At 39.6% G+C, this 17,644-nt stretch overlaps 1 protein-coding gene across 1 annotated transcript; it reads left to right on the forward strand.

The window, feature by feature from the left end:
• The first annotated feature begins 1,510 nt into the window (after positions 1 to 1,510).
• Positions 1,511 to 10,004, forward strand: LOC137271867 (acid-sensing ion channel 2-like). Its single transcript, XM_067804259.1, has 8 exons — positions 1,511 to 1,668; positions 2,970 to 3,507; positions 4,824 to 4,922; positions 7,823 to 8,003; positions 8,240 to 8,296; positions 8,939 to 9,101; positions 9,503 to 9,594; positions 9,859 to 10,004. Exons 1-8 carry the CDS (start codon positions 1,511 to 1,513, stop codon positions 10,002 to 10,004), a joined length of 1,434 nt encoding a protein of 477 aa, XP_067660360.1.
• Positions 10,005 to 17,644: the final 7,640 nt, after the last annotated feature.

A 17,644-nucleotide genomic window follows, 5' to 3' on the forward strand; every position in this document is an offset into this window, starting at 1 on the left:
AGTATGATTTTATATAAAAAGAGAATATTATTTTAATTACAAGTAATAGCGATTATATCTTTTGACAGGTCAATTTTAAGAATTGTGTAAAAATGTGTAATACATTGTGCACGTGATATTCAGTAAGGTGAAGTGATGGTTGTATGCTTGGACGGATAATTATTACAAGTGCGAAAACGAGTAAATTCCAGAATCTCCTGTCTGAGAGAGTATAGAAGACGCTTCTGGAATCTCTTTCATAGGTTCATAAGCGTGTGAAACTCTTGCTTCTGATATCAGGCTACACCGTTAAACTACAAACGAAAACGGAACTTGTCTTGATACACGTTGCGTGATTACTATTGCTGTCTTTATATATATATATCTTTATATATATATATATATCGTTTTTGTATTGTATTACTGTCGAATTTGACCCGTGAAGATCCGGGGTAGAACAGGTCTCCGGCAACTCATGCTTGCCTCCAGATGCAACTATGCTTGTCGTAAGAGACGACTAACGGGATCAGATGGTCAGACTAGCTGACTTGGTGGACACATATGTCATCGGTTCCAAGTTGCGCAGATCGATGGTCATGCTGTTGATCACTTGGTTGTCTGGTAAAGACTGGATTATTTACAGAACCCTGTCATGCAGCTCGAATACCTCTGGGTGTGGCGTAAGTCTAAATTCACTCACCTTTGAATTTGTACTGCCACTCTACTTTGTACTTTGTGAGTTGTATTTATTTCCGAACCTTGTCAACTTTAATATACAATTGTTAATTACGACATATTTCTTTGTTGCCTGTTGGTTTCACACCTAGAACTTTTACGAAGTGCTTTCCATTTTTCAACAACTTTGGAATGAACAGGTAACAACTAGCCCAAGCTCCCGCAGTTTCATATTGTAGCCATGGAAACAGAGGAGATCAGCATGTGTTTAATTACTTTGATTAACCGCCCTCAAAAAGTACGTATTAAACGTCTGTGTCATAGAATACCAGTTGGAACTATCCTCCGAAATAGATTCCATTTGGCGTTAGAGGAAAAAAACTGCGAAAATAAAATAAATGAACCTCTGAAAATCAGTGATGTGAAAAGGGTAGGTATGTTCTGCCCTGTTAGTGAAAACATATTTGCATGCTCAGAGAGTCTGCAAGAAAGTTTCATTCTGTTTGATTGCTGTGTGCATTCACATTCAAAAATGTAGTAGACGCTTACTTAAGTGATGATACTAGGTGAGCAAACTTGTGTCAACGTACCCATGAAGATCTGGGGCAGAATAGGTCTTCAGCAACCCATGCTTGCCACAATAGGCGAATATGCTTGTCATAAGAGGCCACTAACGCGATAGGGTGGTCAGGCTCGCTGACTTGGTTGACACATCTCATCGGCTCCAATCGCTCTGCCTTTTTGAGTATAAGAAACAAATCGGATTAAACTACGTAAACTACATCAAGCATTGTCATTTTTGTTCATGTGTTATTCGCTAAATGTGATCTCACTATGAAATACGCTTTCAGACATTATGGATGGGAAGTTGGCTCAGACTATCAAGCCTGATGCAGACCAGCCTTTGGCAGAGTATGGACTGATAGATCTGTGGATTGAATTCAGCCAGACTACAGGCCTCCATGCTGTTGATAAGATTAAGCCTATTTCGTGCAGTCCGTTTTCGATTCGTGGGTAGGTATGGTTGCAATGTTATGGGAATATGTACATATTAAATTACTTTAGAAAGTTCCCCCTTAGGAGACAATATTTTATGCAGTACTACTACTAAAAGGAAAACAACTATGTCATGGATATACAGATCCATTTCACAAAGTAATGTCATACAGAAAAAAATGGTTATCTCAAGCAACATCATATACGTGGCAAGCAGTTGTGATAACATTGCAGGTTAACATTGGTCGTGTTTCATCTCAGTCCTGTAGCATTTCTTTAAAAAAGCGAGAACAGAGAAGGAGATAAATGCTCTCCTTGCCTTACTCCACCGTCGATGAGACACATGACAATACAATATCATCATTTTTTGTAAACTGCTCTAGCAAATATATATATATCTTCACATATATATATATCGTATTGTTTTTGTTCTTTATGTTTAATTTTGCTTTTGTTTTGTTTCTGTTTTGCTTGTTGGTTTGTTTTAGACTTAGAGGTGTTGGGTTGAGGTGTGGGGTTACGGTGGGGATGTTAGTTCGGGGTGTAGGGAAGGGGGTTGGGGGGTGTTTTGTAAAACTGATGAATAAGAAGACGCCTTTACGAGCTCAAACCTGACTACATCGTTTAAGTGCTAGTCCAAGACATCCACACAAATAGCGATCGGAACAGCGAAGGAGACAAATGCTGTCCTTGCCTTACTCCACCGTCGATGAGACACATGACAATAAAGTATCATCACTTTTTTGTAAACCGCTTTCGCAAACTCTCCATATAATATCTGTTTGATTTTGTGCACGTTTCCTGTTGTTATTCTTTGTTTTTCTTATGCTGTTCTGGGGTTTATATTTCGCATTGCTTTTTTCTTTATGTATACTTTTGTTTTTGTTTTGTTTCTATTTTGTTTGTTGGTTTGAGGTGTTGGGTTGAGGTGTGGGGTTACGGTGGGGATGTGGGGAGGGGTGTGGGGAGGGGTGTGGGGAGGGGGGAAGGGGGTTGTTTTGTAAAAATGATAAAAACATGAATAAGAAGACACCTTTACGAGCTAAAACCTGACTTCATCGCTAAATTGTATCAGTTGACATGAGTCATTTAGTCGCATGTTTTAAATGCTAGTCCAAGACATCATTACAAATTGCGATCGGCAGCTTGGTTTTTTAATACACAGTGTCACCCTTTCCAATAGACCGGTTTGATGTAGCTCATTTCAAAACTTCCAGATTACGCACTTCCCAAAGAATTCACAATGTGGTCTTGTTTCTCCACTGTTAAGGCAATTATTCTTGTGTTCATTAAAGTTCCATTTTTTTTGGCTTCAACAGGTTGTTATGGAGTTTGGTCTTGTGTTCCACCACGGGGTTTCTCGTCTACAACCTTGTCGAAGAGATAGGAACCTACTATAGCTATCCAACCGTCACCAAGATCACACCCCAAATCAAACATTCAATCAAATTCCCTGCCGTCACCATCTGCAACAGATGCACCTTCAACAACACTCGCCTTGACGTTTACCCAGAGATGGAGAACTATTTTTTCAATATTTCTCGAGGAAAGACGAGAAAAGACTCATTTTCTCATCTAACATCAGATGTGTTTCAGAAACCGGTGTCTTTAGAATGGTTGAAGAACATGTCAATGGAAGGTTCCAAGATGTTGTTTAAATGTGTCTTTGGTGGTGACATCTTTAAATGTATGACTGACTTCCAACCTATTTTCACTTATGAGGGGCTCTGCCACACCTTCAACGTCAATGCCAGTAAAAGTGTGTTCAGGGCAGGTGACGACGCAAACCTCATCGTCATTTTCAACATCAACCAGAACGACTACACCTATATAAACAACATGGCAGCAGGGATTAAGGTAAATAGCACCTTCACTAAGTAACTCTCGCGTCGATTAACTCTGTTTGAAAATAGTCCAAGCTAAAAAGTAAATATCGGAAGCTTTTAAGGCCGGGCTTAACTTTTCAGGTCCTAACTTGACACACAGAAGGGAGCAAGCTACAAAGACATATTTTATATCATTGGAAAGATCTCGAGGAGATAAACACGGAAAACTTACGTGCCAGTGTGTCCACGTGTTAATAAGCTCACAAATTGGCTCTGAAAATGCATTTCTGCAGAAATTTCTGGCAGAAATTTTTATTTCTACAGAAATTTCTGGCAGAAAGTTTTATTTCTACAGAAATTTCTGTGATCAATCAAGTGATAAGCACTTAGCGTGATCAACTGATCTGATATTTTGGTTTCGCTACCAGAATTAGTTTAGTTGAAAAAGATTAAACACCATCGTTATATAATTTAATATAGACTTTCTTTAAATGATGTCGTTTTCCCTGTTTAATGCCTATTAGTACCAGACAATTTTACAGTGTGAATTTGACCGTATTTCATTATAGCTTTTACAATTTAAAAGGCTTATGCATTATTCCCATCCGCTTCATTATAACACAGATGTAACTTCTTAGTGGATTCACGTCGTGAAAGATTGATTTAAAAGTACTGGGGTGCATTTTCCAATCCTAATAAGCCTACATTGATTTTGTATGCGATATGGGTTGAAGGCGAATAGAGGTGAAACCCGACATATACTACATACATACAATAATAACAATGTAAGACATGTGAGCCATAATTTGAATTTATCAACATGCCCGAAAAGACCAGCGTACCAGATGAGATGATAAACAATACCTATGCGACACTGCAAGAGTTTTCAAAGTGACAATACCCGCGAAAATGTAATTGCCTCGTTGAAACAATGGGAATGGGATTAACAGGTGTGAAAACTCGGTGGCCACTTCGCCATAAATCATTGTTTCAACGAGGCAATTCACACTGTAAAATTGTCTGGTACTAATAGGCGTTAAACAGGGAAAACGACATCATTTAAAGAAAGTCTATTATTAAATTATATAACAATGGTGCTTAATCTTTTTCAACTAAACTAATTCTGGTAGCGAAACCAAAACATCAGATCAGTTGATCACGCTAAGTGCTTATCACTTGGATTAAGCATGAAACTACCACTCACGCAGCAGTATCATTACTTATACTCTCTAATTTTGTTAAATTAAGATAATTAAGGTTATGTTCATGTATCAGAGGTTTGAGTATGTGCGCCCGAGATTTTAATACATACAGGGAGAGAAAGAATTGTTCTATGTGTGATCGCAGGTATTTCTCCATCACCCGGACGTCCATCCAGACGCCAGCTCTACTGTCGTGACAGCTGCGCCTGGGTCCTCAACATATGTTGCCATACAAAAACTTCAGGTGGGTAGGTTTGGTGTTTTTTAACATTGCACTCAGCAATACTCCAGCGATTCTGGCAGCGATATGTATATAACTGAGGCTGAAAGAAAATCCGGTGATCAACAACGTTAGCCCAAATCTACGTAATTTGGATGGCATGTGCCAGCCAGGTCCGAGAGCCTGACAAGCATGCGTTGTTGAAGACCAGTTGTATCCGGGATCTTCACGGGCGGTCCCCAGTACGGTGATTTACCTTCAGTTTGGGGGGATCTAGAGCCAGTGTTTATATTGTATTGTTCAAATAGTGGTAATAGTTTCCTTTGAAGGGTTTCTTTTTTTATATTATACACCCATTACTTTTCAATGTCAAACATGATTCCCGTCACGATATGACTCAAATATTGCCGACGTGAAGTTAAACATTAACTCACTCAATCTTAACAGGTGACATGTAAGTACAGGCGGGTATGTTTGCTTATATATTCTGATTACTTTGAAACACGCTGCCGTTAGTATAGAAAGCGCCAAGGGTATCATCCTGGTTATGCAGCATGGAAAGTTGAGAGCTCCAGAGAAGAATTCCTCCAAACTATGTTGTCATAGGTGTTCCTTGAGATGTACGCATGCGTTCTGCAAGACATCGGTGATTAACGAAGCTTGATTGCAGTTTAATTTGAGTTGTCTATGTGAATACTTGTGCTTCTGCGATACCCTGCTGCTGTCGTGAAGGAATCCCACTGGGACTGGGTGAATCCCAGCTGACTTTTTAAACTATTGGTCAAACGGCTGCGGCCGGGATCAGTGGTTAAAATTCAAGATGGCGACCCAACAGCGACAGAATTCCGGACATGTGACACCGAAGAGTGAAATTAGTGACTGAAGCAGTCGACCGTGAACCTCGTCAAAACAGTTTTGTCGATGCTGAAAGGTTTCAACTTAAGCACAACGAACAATGTGAAACGGAGGGTGACGGTGCTCACAAGAAATCACAGGTTAAGGTGACAGTTCGAGGTATCAGTGCCAGTAATGCAGTCAGTCACGCGAGACCAGGCCCTCCCCTACGTAATTGAAGGAATTACGGCAAATTTGAAGGAATTGCATCTAAAATGTAAACAAACGCAGCCCACTCGCGAAACAATTACAGCGATATCGGTAGTTTAGGGGTAATAACATGAACACAGCGCCCTTATCGGAAGCAATGTCGGTAATACTTGAAACACGCTCGGCCATCTTCGGAGATATATTCCGTTCCGTGATTTGACGGTCGCGTCCTGAAACTCCCACATCAAAACATGGCGTAGCTGGAAGGAGCACCCGTCTCGGTGAGTTTTGTTTTTAGTTTCTACTGTTTTCATTTTTATAATTATCCATCTTTGGCCATCCATGTTGAATGCGTTTGGGTATGAGGTATTGTCAGAGCTATAGATTATTTTTGTAGGAAAAGATCGTCACTGCAAAAGAGCGTCATACGTCATTCCTCTAGAGGTTGTTTACGCCTCCGGGGGCATGACTTATGACGCTCTTTTGCAGTGACGATGTTTTCCTAAAGAAAGAAGGGTGTTTCAGTCTGTTTGAGTGGATAAAAGACCAAGTTTTAGAAGATCGAGACTGATCAAGGTTGATGACCTTGGCCAGAATGCATCAGATGTCATTGGTGACCTGTTTATCGGTGATGATGACCACACATCACCGCCTGTCAACCAAGGTCTTGCTATATTTGTGAGTGATGTACTGCAAAAAAAAAACGGTGAATCGTGAGAAAATGAAAGAACTTTTCGTGCTTTTCGTGAAGCTGGTGTAATAGAGGAGATGCGGTGTGAGGCGAAGAAATCATTTCGTACTTCAGACGTCAAGACATAACAACTGCATGATATGCTTGCAAAACCTACAATGGAGAGCAATGTGTCGAATTCAGAGCTGGATGCCAAAACTTATTCTCAAAAGGCGAGAGATTCATTGCGGATCCTCATTGCAGTATAGCCAAATATGAACGATTCAAGACGGTAAGCCTTCCCTTCAAGAACTTGTGTCTCCCAAATGCGGTTGTGACTATTGAGGATCTTATCGGGTATGAACAACGATTTACGTATTTCTCTCTGCCTACCTAAATCCTGCTCAAATACAGTTAAGTTTTGAATATGTTCACCTATACTACTTATTCCCGTAAATAACAAGAAAATCTATTTCTTCTTATGTTATTTATCCGTTCCCCAAACTACCACTAAATCAATACAATATCCCCAAAATAACAAACAAAACATGGAAACTGAAGCTGGTCTTAGTACAAGACTTGCGATTGCAAGAACACGTACCAGCTGTGGGCATCGGACGACTGACGATTTACTGCCTATGGGAGGCTTATACGTATATATAGCCGACATCGGGCCACGTGATTGGGCCAATGCGCGCTCCTTGCATCTCTGCCCTTCAAAATGGCGGAGCATGCAAGAAGCGTGACATCGTCTTGTCTTCCCAGATATGAGGTCCGCATGGACATAAACTTCTATACATAAGAGACTATAAAGGTAGGTACTATGTCAGCCAATTACCCAACTACCTAACTACCTCATTACTTACCCTTTTTATACTTGTATACCCCGCGACGTCCACACATGTCCTCATCACTAATTAGGCTTTTTTGGATTAGGCTTTCTGGCTGACCTGTACAAACAAGGTCTCAGTTACGAAGCACTGAACACCGCAAGGTCAGCCTTATCACCCGTGATCAAATTCAACAGTATGCCCTTGAGACAGCATGGCATAGTAGTTAGATTCACGAAGGGTGCATTTACTTTAAGCCCATCGATGCCAAACAGCTGTTACATGAGACTTGTCATCACCATGGACTCTCGACATGCATGCATGCATTCGGCCCCACAATTTCAGAACATTTCAAATACATCACTGACTTTTGTTTCTAGTATCGTTACCAGACCCACCCCTACATGGCATTTGATGACACTGCTTGCGTGGACACAAACAGTCTTGATTTTGTGAATCCCCTGAAGTTCTACTCCCGCTATTCCTATGACCATTGCTTCATGGAGTGTGTTCAGCTGAAGGCATTTAAACAGTGTGGGTGTGTTGGACCTTATGTCCCAGGTATGTGTATTTGTTAAATGTTTGCATCAGTTTATATGGAATACTGCAATACTACTGGAACGATGCAAGAACTCTTTTGAAGAACAGGGTAATATGACACAGATCTACGGTGTACTGGACAAACCAACTTCCGCTTTTATTACTCACGCTAAGCTCTCTCGACAAAATTCTTATATTAGACATCAAAACCCACCTGTGGCAAATCGCAAGCATTGTTTTATTGATTTCCATTACAGTGGCTAGTCGTCGCTGCTCCCTAGTACAACTGCATACTTGTTACAATCCTGCTGTTAGTGAGTATATCAGCTCTTTACCCTTAACACGATGCCCGTGAAGATTCATTAATCTTCAGTAACCTATGCTTGTCATGAGAGGCGGCTAATGGGTTAGGGTGGTCAGGTTTACTGATTTGGTTGAAATAATCCCCCCTAATCAAACTGCGTAGAACGATGCTCATGATGATTTGACTGAACTGTCTGGTCTGCCTGGCCTCTGTGACAGCTAAGTAAAATATACATGCAAGGGCCGGCTATCGTCACTTTAGAAAGTGCTTTATCTTTGGCAATTCACACTTCCGGTTTACACAAAATGAAATGACAGACTGGAAAGAAACGAAATAAGATTTCGTTTAGCGTGAATACATTGATGGTCTAATCAATTGCATCAGGTGTGTATATTTCACAAGGACGTCTTGTTGTGGCTTAGACAAATCAACCTCAGTAAATATTGGAATAAACCACAATCAAAAGCTAATCTTGATTTTCTGTGGAAATATCAGAGTCAAGGCTGTGGTCTCCCGGTTTGGTAACAATGGATTCAAAATGAGACATGCCTGTTGCAGAAACCACAAGAACGTGTTAGGCATGTTGGTTTAATGTATCTTGAAATATCCAAAATCGTGTAAATATTGCTGAATGCACGTTTCCTTTTACGAGGATCGTTGTCCAAGAATGGTACCTTCGCGAAGGAGTGTAGGTGTCTCAGCGAGTGCGTGTTCGACAGGTACACAGCCCAGGTGTCCTCCAGTTCCTTCCCCGCCGACAAATGGGAATCTTCGCTTCTCAATGAAACGGGGGCCAAGAACAGGGAGAGTATGATGTATGAACTCCACGTTCTCCACACTCTTACTTAATAAAGGTTAAAACAAGTCATGGATATTTTTATTTCCGCAGATGGATTGGACAGGGATCCCTTTTAGGGAACACCTGGTCTCATCATCATTTAATAGTAATTCATAAATAAATGCTCATTATACAACGGGAATGGTTCTGTATACACCCTGAGATTTAAGCCTTATGTTTCAGTCTGAATGAATTTCGCCCGGATTCCCCAAAATACTTCATAAAAGCTTCACGTTTGATGTTATAAAATTGTGCTTCAAACATGGTGGTTTATGGTTTGAATTGCAGGTTGATCTTGACGTTGATCAAAATGTCATTGACTTTACTCCCAAGAACTTAATATTTGTGTATAACTATTTGCCCATGTGTGTTATTCAGAGATAACTTTTTGGAACTGAAAGTGTTTTACGACCAGATGATGGTGACATCCGTCACACAACTACCTCAATATACTGCTGCCTCTCTGTTTTGTAAGTATGCAATTGCTGAAGCTCCCCTATACCATAAATCCTGGGACGGAGCACGATTCGACCTGGAGCGTCTGGATTTAGTGTTCAAAGTTACGTCCCTTTTGCACCATGTGACATTCTACACCATATGACATTCTGCGCCATATGACAATCTGCACCATATGACATTCTGCACTATATCATGTAGCTGTGATGCGCTTTTCAGAATTGTGATACGTCAAGAATCACGACGTAGATGTTGATGTGATGGTGTTGTTGTTGCAGCCAGTGTCGGGGGTCAGATGGGACTGTGTCTCGGAGCCAGCATCCTGACAGTGGCAGAGATCGCGGAACTCTTGGTGTTCGTCCTCGTCTTCCTCTTCGACAAATGTAGAGGAAGAAAAGCTCGTAACAGAATCAGCAACTGGTAGACAGAGCAATTTCCCTTCACGTGCCATACAGAATATATCTGTCATGAAGAAATACGTTTCTATACAACGTCCCAACACGAGTCACTCTGGTTGTTGTTTGCTGACTCAGCCATATTCCTGCTATATGACAGAGATCTGCAACTAATACAGACTGGACCACACCATCCAGTGATGAAAGTATGAGCATCGATCTACGCTACTGGCCATGGGATACAATGACATATTAACCAAGACATATGGGTTGCATTGTGTTAACCCATGTTTTGATGAGGTCATCCTGTTCAAGCCAGGATTGAGTAGAAGATAATGTTCTTAACTATCACCAGTCTGCCTATCTATCAAAGCACTATGAATCACTTTGGCAACTTCGATCTATGTCTCCTCTGTGAACCAAACCCAAGACTTAGATGGTTTGGGAAAACCATCTTCAATGCAGCAACATTGTGGAATGAACTGCATGCTGACTCGAAAACAATCTCTGCACTTTCAAAAGGACTTTACAGATCTACCTGTTTAGCAAATTTAACAACAGTCTTACCTGCCCGAATACAAACTTTGTGAAATACTAGTGAACGCTTGTAAGCGCTATGATCATTTACCTAAAGAATATAGGATAGCGCATTTTCTGGGCTAAAGTTCATGAATCACAAGAGGGGTTTAGAGGGGGTTACTCTACCCTGATAATAAGTTCAATCTTCAAAGCCTTGTACAGCTGTATATCTCACGTGGAAGATTGTTTTATTTGTAGATCTTACCAAAGCAGTGGGCTCAGTTGATTGGAACAAATTATGGAAGCGACTCACCCAGCAGTACCTGATGGAAAATTCTATTATAATGTGAAATGAATAGTTTGCTGATGATGTCATCATGTTCTCAAGTACAGTTTTAGGGTCTACAAAAACAAATGACCTTACTTAAAAGCCATTTCCTTGAGTTTAAGTTTAATGTAAATGCAAATCAAACAAAGGTTGTTGTCTTTAAGAATGGCGGTAAACTATCCAAATCAGAAACATGGTTTTGAAATGGAGACTATATGTTGTAAGAGGATATATGTCTAGGTATCCATATTGCCAGTACGTTAACCATGGTATCACCAAGGTAAAAGTTCTGCTTTACAGGGACGAAAATTCATATGGGCATTTACAGAAACTTAAAGTAATTGAGAAACAGATTTCACAATGTTTGATACAAAACTTAAGCCAAGTTTCTTACACTGGGCAGCGGTCTGGGGAGGTTCTCGTTTGGAAGCATTAGAAAAGGGTCACTTCTACGCGTGTAAAAAATCTAGAAGATAAATTAAGTATAAGATCAGATATGATGATCAATGGTGAATGAGGTCGAGCAGAAAAAAGTTATTAAATACCGGGTGATGCTCTTGAAGATGTTTCTATCATGATTTTTCCAAGAAATGTTATGATATGTTTGTTTGATACTTATGGAAAATCAAACTGGGCAACGAATGTAAGAAATTTACAAATTCATTTTTATAGTGGTTTTATAGTGATGTATTTCTGTCACTAAGTATCACCTGCCACGAGTCATTTTATAATGCTTTTTCACAAAGATTGTAAAATATGTACACTCAGACCTGGAATTCATCTTTGATATAGTCGCCCAAATCCCATTTTTACAGCATTTTTGAATTTGTGTTAAATACAGAACAATACCTCCACGATACTAATTCCAGAAAATGTGTCGTTTCAACATTTAGATATAGATGTTCTTCAGAGGTGTTATAATCGTCCTAGAGAAAAGGCGACTATGCTTGTCGTAAGAGGCGACTAACGGGATCCGGTGGTCAGACTCGCTGACTTGGTTGACACATGTCATCGGTTCCCACTTGCGCAGATCGATGCTCATGTTGTTGATCACTGGATTGTCTGGTCCCGACTCGATTATTTTCAGACCACCGGAATATTGCTGTGTGCGGCGTAAAACTAAACTCACTCACTCCAGAAAACAGATTTTGTTAATTTTGTACATTAAAAGTAATTGAAGAGGAACTCGACGTTTTGCTGGTATGTTCTTACTACACTGATTTAAGGACAAACTATCTACCTCAATATTACCATTCATATCCCTACCACGCCCATGTAATCTTTACCCGTGAAGGTCCCGGGGTAGAATCTGTTAATGAATTCGAATAATACAACTTGCATTCACATAGAAAACAACGTTTGCAGATATTGGGATTATTGTTATCAGATATGTATTTATTCAATACCGGAATATGTATGTATGTATGTATGTATGTATGTATGTATGTATGTATGTATGTATGTATGTATGTATGTATGTATGTATGTATGTATGTATGTATGTATGTATGTATGTATGTATGTATGTATGTATGTATGTAATATTTATTTCTCTTATATATATATTTATGCATGTATATATATAAGGATAGGTGAGCGATACTAGTTTATAGTCCCGCATTACCCTTCCAGTGTGTTTTTTGCTTTTGTTGTTGATGTTGTTACTGTCGTTTTTCTTTGATTAAATTGTTTGAAACTGTGATTTTATTCCTTGTAAAAGTGTGTAAACCTCAGTACATCATGAAATCTGGAAGGAAGTTCAAGATCTCCCGATTCTGATGACAACGACAACGACAACAACAACAACAACAACAACAACAACAAGTGATATCTATCTATGTTGCTGTACGATTGTCCTTGTCCTGCTAGGCGACTCTGTTGCCCGGCAACTGAGGCTGGTTCGATCCCCGGTCCAGTCATGCCAGAAGAAGTTCATAGACGCTACTTCCTGTTTTCTTGAAAGACGCTGGGCAGTAAGGGAATAACATTGATTCGTCCGCTAGGAATTTGTGTTGTTTCTGAGTGAAGTATCAATGTTGAAATTGAGACTTGTCCCACTTAAAATCGACGTTGACCAGCAAAATGAAAAGCACGCTGGCACGCACATGGATGAAGATGACGTTTAACACAGGTGTGTTCCCTGCTCAAGGCGTAATACACGAGTCGATTTCTGTACCGAAGGAACAGAGTTTGTACCGTAATACACTCTTCAAAACCAGAAACGCAAGTGATTTTGAAATGACTGGACTCATGTAGTTGCGGCAATTACAATACACATATACTATTTCTTTGCAAAACATCATATTGTAAACAACTTCCACATCAAAACGCGGCAGTGTTTATTGTGTCCCTTGTGTTAAAAGCCTTGGAAGAAATATTCACCAAAATGTCACCAAGAAAATATACAAAGCAAAATGCACGTGCAAGTAAGCAAGTATGTATGTGGCATCGGTCACTATAAAAAGGCAATCGTTGTGTTTCATCTTGTATGCTGAAGGGGGAATCATCACGATAAGACTGAGTGCCGCCAAGATAAAACTGCCACCTTTCAACGATCATTAGAGCACCATATCTTGCCTTTGGGATCGTTTCCAGCAGACCAAAATACGCCCAAGATTGCCCGCGCTGTCCTAGAGTTACCACCTAAGCCACTGACCACTGCATCCACTGCACCCCCTGCATCCCCTGCATCCACTGTTCACTGTCAGCAGTGCCGGGGCCCATAGACCTTACATTTATATGTCACATTGTGAAGGTATTGTGAAGTTAATAATTCTGTGTTTCGAATACGCCCCTAGTAACAGCTCTTGAGCTCAGCTCTTGAGGAGTCATCATGAACACAACAGTGTACCTTACAGTATTTATCATTTTCTTGGGATAATACAGTGAGGTTCATTGGATTTATATTTGGATACCTACTTCACTGGTTAACACTATTGAATATCTCCTGGACATAACATTAACATGAAGCTATGAGTCAGCTCAAAAGCAACTTAACTCCGTTGTAATTCATCTAAGTGACTGTCCAATAAGTCACATGTTAGTAGATCCTATACAGTATTCTTTCATAGAGAATACAGTACATGGTGTCCATGACGTTTTGGGAAGGGGCGAGTAACTCATTCAGGTGAAAATACAGATTCTGATTGCACCTCAACAGCAATAAAATACTACATTGTTTGATGAACACGGTGATGCTGTTTGACAACACATATATTGTCACGTATGGCGATCTTTTTCAAAATCTATGATCAAATCGTAAGTGAATCCCTCATATCATCACAGCTTTCCTAATAGAACACGACTGTGTACAACATTTCAAATCAGTGAATAAGTATATAATACGAGTGTAACTTGTTGCTTGATTAAACATAAATATATTGTTGAAATGTGATTTTCAAATGTAATTATGGTATCACAAAACTTCTCACCTTGAGAACCCATGAAAACTCATGTAAATTTCACATTAATCCGACGTATTTTAAGTTTGTACAATACCCTCATGTTCTTGTGGTTAAATCAACTGATTAACCAACCATTAAGTATTGGAATAAATATAAGCCTTTATCAAAGTCGCCTCCAAAACATTTTGTCTGTAACACAGTACTCAAAGAAAGCCTTCTTCTTGCAAAACTGGGTCAATGCATCTCAAGGGCTGCTGTTCTGCTGTAAATACGTATTGTGATATTTCAGCTTAAACTATGCCGTTTGTAAATGCGACTGACATGTTATATGTGATATATCATTGTTTTTATTTAAATACCTTTGTAAGCTGAGATTATTGCTACACACCTGACCAAAGTACTCCCTGTCCGTTGAGATGATTTAGTGTCGCACATCCCTGATGCAGGTACGAGGGGTTGTCTGGTCATACCCAACATTTCCGGGTAGCTGATGTGATGATAACGAATTACGAGTGATGTACCCTCGATGTTTGTTTAAACAAACATCGACGGTACATCTACCCATGGGCCCCGAGGGAACATTGAACAACGTATCTATCTTACTGAACACCTCAATGTTAATTTTATTTGAAGCACGAGACAAATATTTTCGTAACCATCGCTAGATTTTACAGACAAGAAAAACAGATTTAGAGTTATCTCCTTTCCATCAATTTGCATTCGCGAAACATCGGTATTTTCCCTACATCATACGTGATTTAATGTCATACAAGATAAAGAATTACTACCATGAAGTACCGAATAAGTTCGGCATTCCCAGCGGGGTACATAGCAATGTTACTCTTGTCAGCGGGGTACATTGGAAATAGTATAAGAGCGTTCATCCTATCAGAAAGCGACATTAATGTGCGAGGTAATATAAGAGTCATTTGACCCGTTCAGTGTATACCTTTTAAACAAAATAAAACATTGACATGAAAACAATGGATGCACAGGGCTTAATTGTTTTTCACAGGAGAACACTGTGTGATATCTAGTGTTCTGCATCAAGGTAGGTGTACATTCCACTGACATGAACTTAAAAGTCAATGCTGTTCTCCCTTATTGTCAGTCATAATGTATGAGTCAAAATCGAACAGAATTCACACCAAACACATAAACCAGGCAATGTCAGGGGAAACAACTCATTCCCGAAGACTCACCGTTGCTATGTTATACTGCCATTTATACTAACATAACATTTACCTATTTACAAAATTTACCTATTTTCCTGTTAATCTGTAGTTCCCCATCCAAACATCCTTTCCTCAACTCACGTATACGCAAATACATCTCTCTTATATCTTCTTCTTCTTCCATTTTATTTTACTGAACATGCTTTTAAATGCTTTCTGCGTCCGTAAAAGACTTTTATCATAGACGTCATGAGGATGTGGGTATGGATAGCTCACAAGCAGCGATGAGATCAGGTACCAAGCCCCATTTATGACACCCACCGTCAACATATACAAAGGAGTACTGAAATACCTTTCGTTTAATTTTTCCAGCCCAAATTCGATTTAGCAATTTAATAAATATCTGTGGTGAAATGGGTGACGATGAGAAATAAATATGTTGCTTTAATAACGGTTTTAGCAACAATAAGAGTTAGACTTATTGTACGACGACTTTGCTTCAGGTGTTTCCCATTGTGGTCATTACCCATTACTATTCTGATTGAGCAACCACTAGCTGTCGCAGTATACGGCAAGATGCTTTTATGACCATCTCATGTAAACGTGTGATATTTTATCTTAATGCCAGTCTCTGAGCCAGTACATTTGGTACTCTTTTTACCAGTATTCAGCTGGAAATCCATCTTGGCCTTCTTAATCCATGTGTGTTTTCTTAATCCATACGGTATTGTGCAATGCCGTTCTATCTTTTATAATTTTTTTTGTGAGTCGGTGTTTCTGTTGGCTATAGGAATGCCCCCAGATTCACCACACGCTGTGGCATATAACAGGATACCGGGTCCCTAGTATGTCGATCTACCTTCAGTTGTTTGCGATCTATAGCCAGGTTGTATAGTGTACTATCCAAATAGTGCTGTTAGTTTTAACTTTCATTTCTAATTGTGATATTATGGTGATTTTACTGTCCTCGACAGGTTTTTATAAATATACATATATTCCTTTTCTGTGTCAAGAATGTTCTCTTCACGATATGGCTGCAAAAATGCCGATGTGACGTTAATATCAATTCACTCACTCACTACTAGCATGCCGAATCAACTAAAAAATAAATATTTGGTCCATGACATTACAACTTAAAAACATCACTGAATAAATTTGCTTCTAATAAAAAACAGTTTGTGTCAAAAACGTGAATGCCAAAATATTCATGCACTGCCGAAATGATGTTTGTGTTTACGACTTTGGCTAATCGTCTGCCGTTGTGCTTCGATTGTTTTGTTAGTTGGATTGTCTGGGTGAATTGTTACGCAGTTCGCCTTTGTATCTGTGTAACATGCATCTTGCTCTCGGAGACACATATCACCAACAAAGTATCAGACCCCCACATCTATATAAGCCATTTTCTGTAACGGTAAATGTTTCCTCAGATTGGAACAAGTGTGTTGTGGGATAATGTTTGTCACGCTTCCCATGAACCAGGTCCGTTTGTCCTCGATCATTCAGTACTATGCCTTTTTCAGAATTGATTAACTCCGAACAACCGGTTTCTATCGAAAGCAACTTATGTTAGCAAACCAGTGTTATGAAATCTTGAACAGCTGTGATTCACTTTTGAAACAGATTCGTCCACATCAAACAGTATTCTGGAATGTGTAAAGTGGGTGCCCGAAATGTAAGTAATACTTTTAGACACGATCTTACCAAAATTTCCCGTATTGTTCAAACTTCAGGAAGCGTTAACAATTCCATTTTCTATCGGGGTTTAGGTGATATTTTTAAGGACCGTTTCACAAAAGAATACAGACTAACTCTTGTAGCGATCAAAAGTTCGAAACAGCCGTTTTTAGACTGTATCATGAAAGATAAAAGTTCCAGTAAACAAATGTGCCATCTCTAGCGCCACGGCCTACCTATCATGCTGCACGTGCAGTCCGTGACGACTATGTACAAGAGCACATGCTATCGCTTGACCCAGCGACGTGAGACAGTTATGGCAGAACTTTTCAGACGAGGAACTATTCATTCACAAATTAGGTTCATTGAATACTAAACAAAAACAGAGAGATAATGACTGTGAAAGTAAACCTCTGCAGTTTGGTGAACCTGTGGACACTGACACAATTCAAGGAATGGTGTCCGAGGAGATGCCCGCGAACACTGTTGACATGTATAAATGGACTGTTTCCTTGTTTCGTACGTGCCGCATCTACCGTTTACATTTCTCCATTTCTGAAAACCTGAAA

The sequence above is a fragment of the Haliotis asinina genome, chromosome 2 (genome assembly GCF_037392515.1).
Source record: "Haliotis asinina isolate JCU_RB_2024 chromosome 2, JCU_Hal_asi_v2, whole genome shotgun sequence".
In the NCBI taxonomy this organism is placed as follows: domain Eukaryota; kingdom Metazoa; phylum Mollusca; class Gastropoda; order Lepetellida; family Haliotidae; genus Haliotis; species Haliotis asinina.

What these genes read in the sequence shown, in the direction of transcription:
- LOC137271867 (XM_067804259.1), top strand. Translation starts at nt 1,511, where the DNA reads ATGGATGGGAAGTTGGCTCAGACTATCAAGCCTGATGCAGACCAGCCT. An exon ending in AGTCCGTTTTCGATTCGTGG is followed by an intron (nt 1,669 to 2,969) that starts GTAGGTATGGTT and finishes TGGCTTCAACAG; the next exon opens with GTTGTTATGGAGTTTGGTCT. An exon ending in TTGTTACAATCCTGCTGTTA is followed by an intron (nt 8,297 to 8,938) that starts GTGAGTATATCA and finishes TCCTTTTACGAG; the next exon opens with GATCGTTGTCCAAGAATGGT.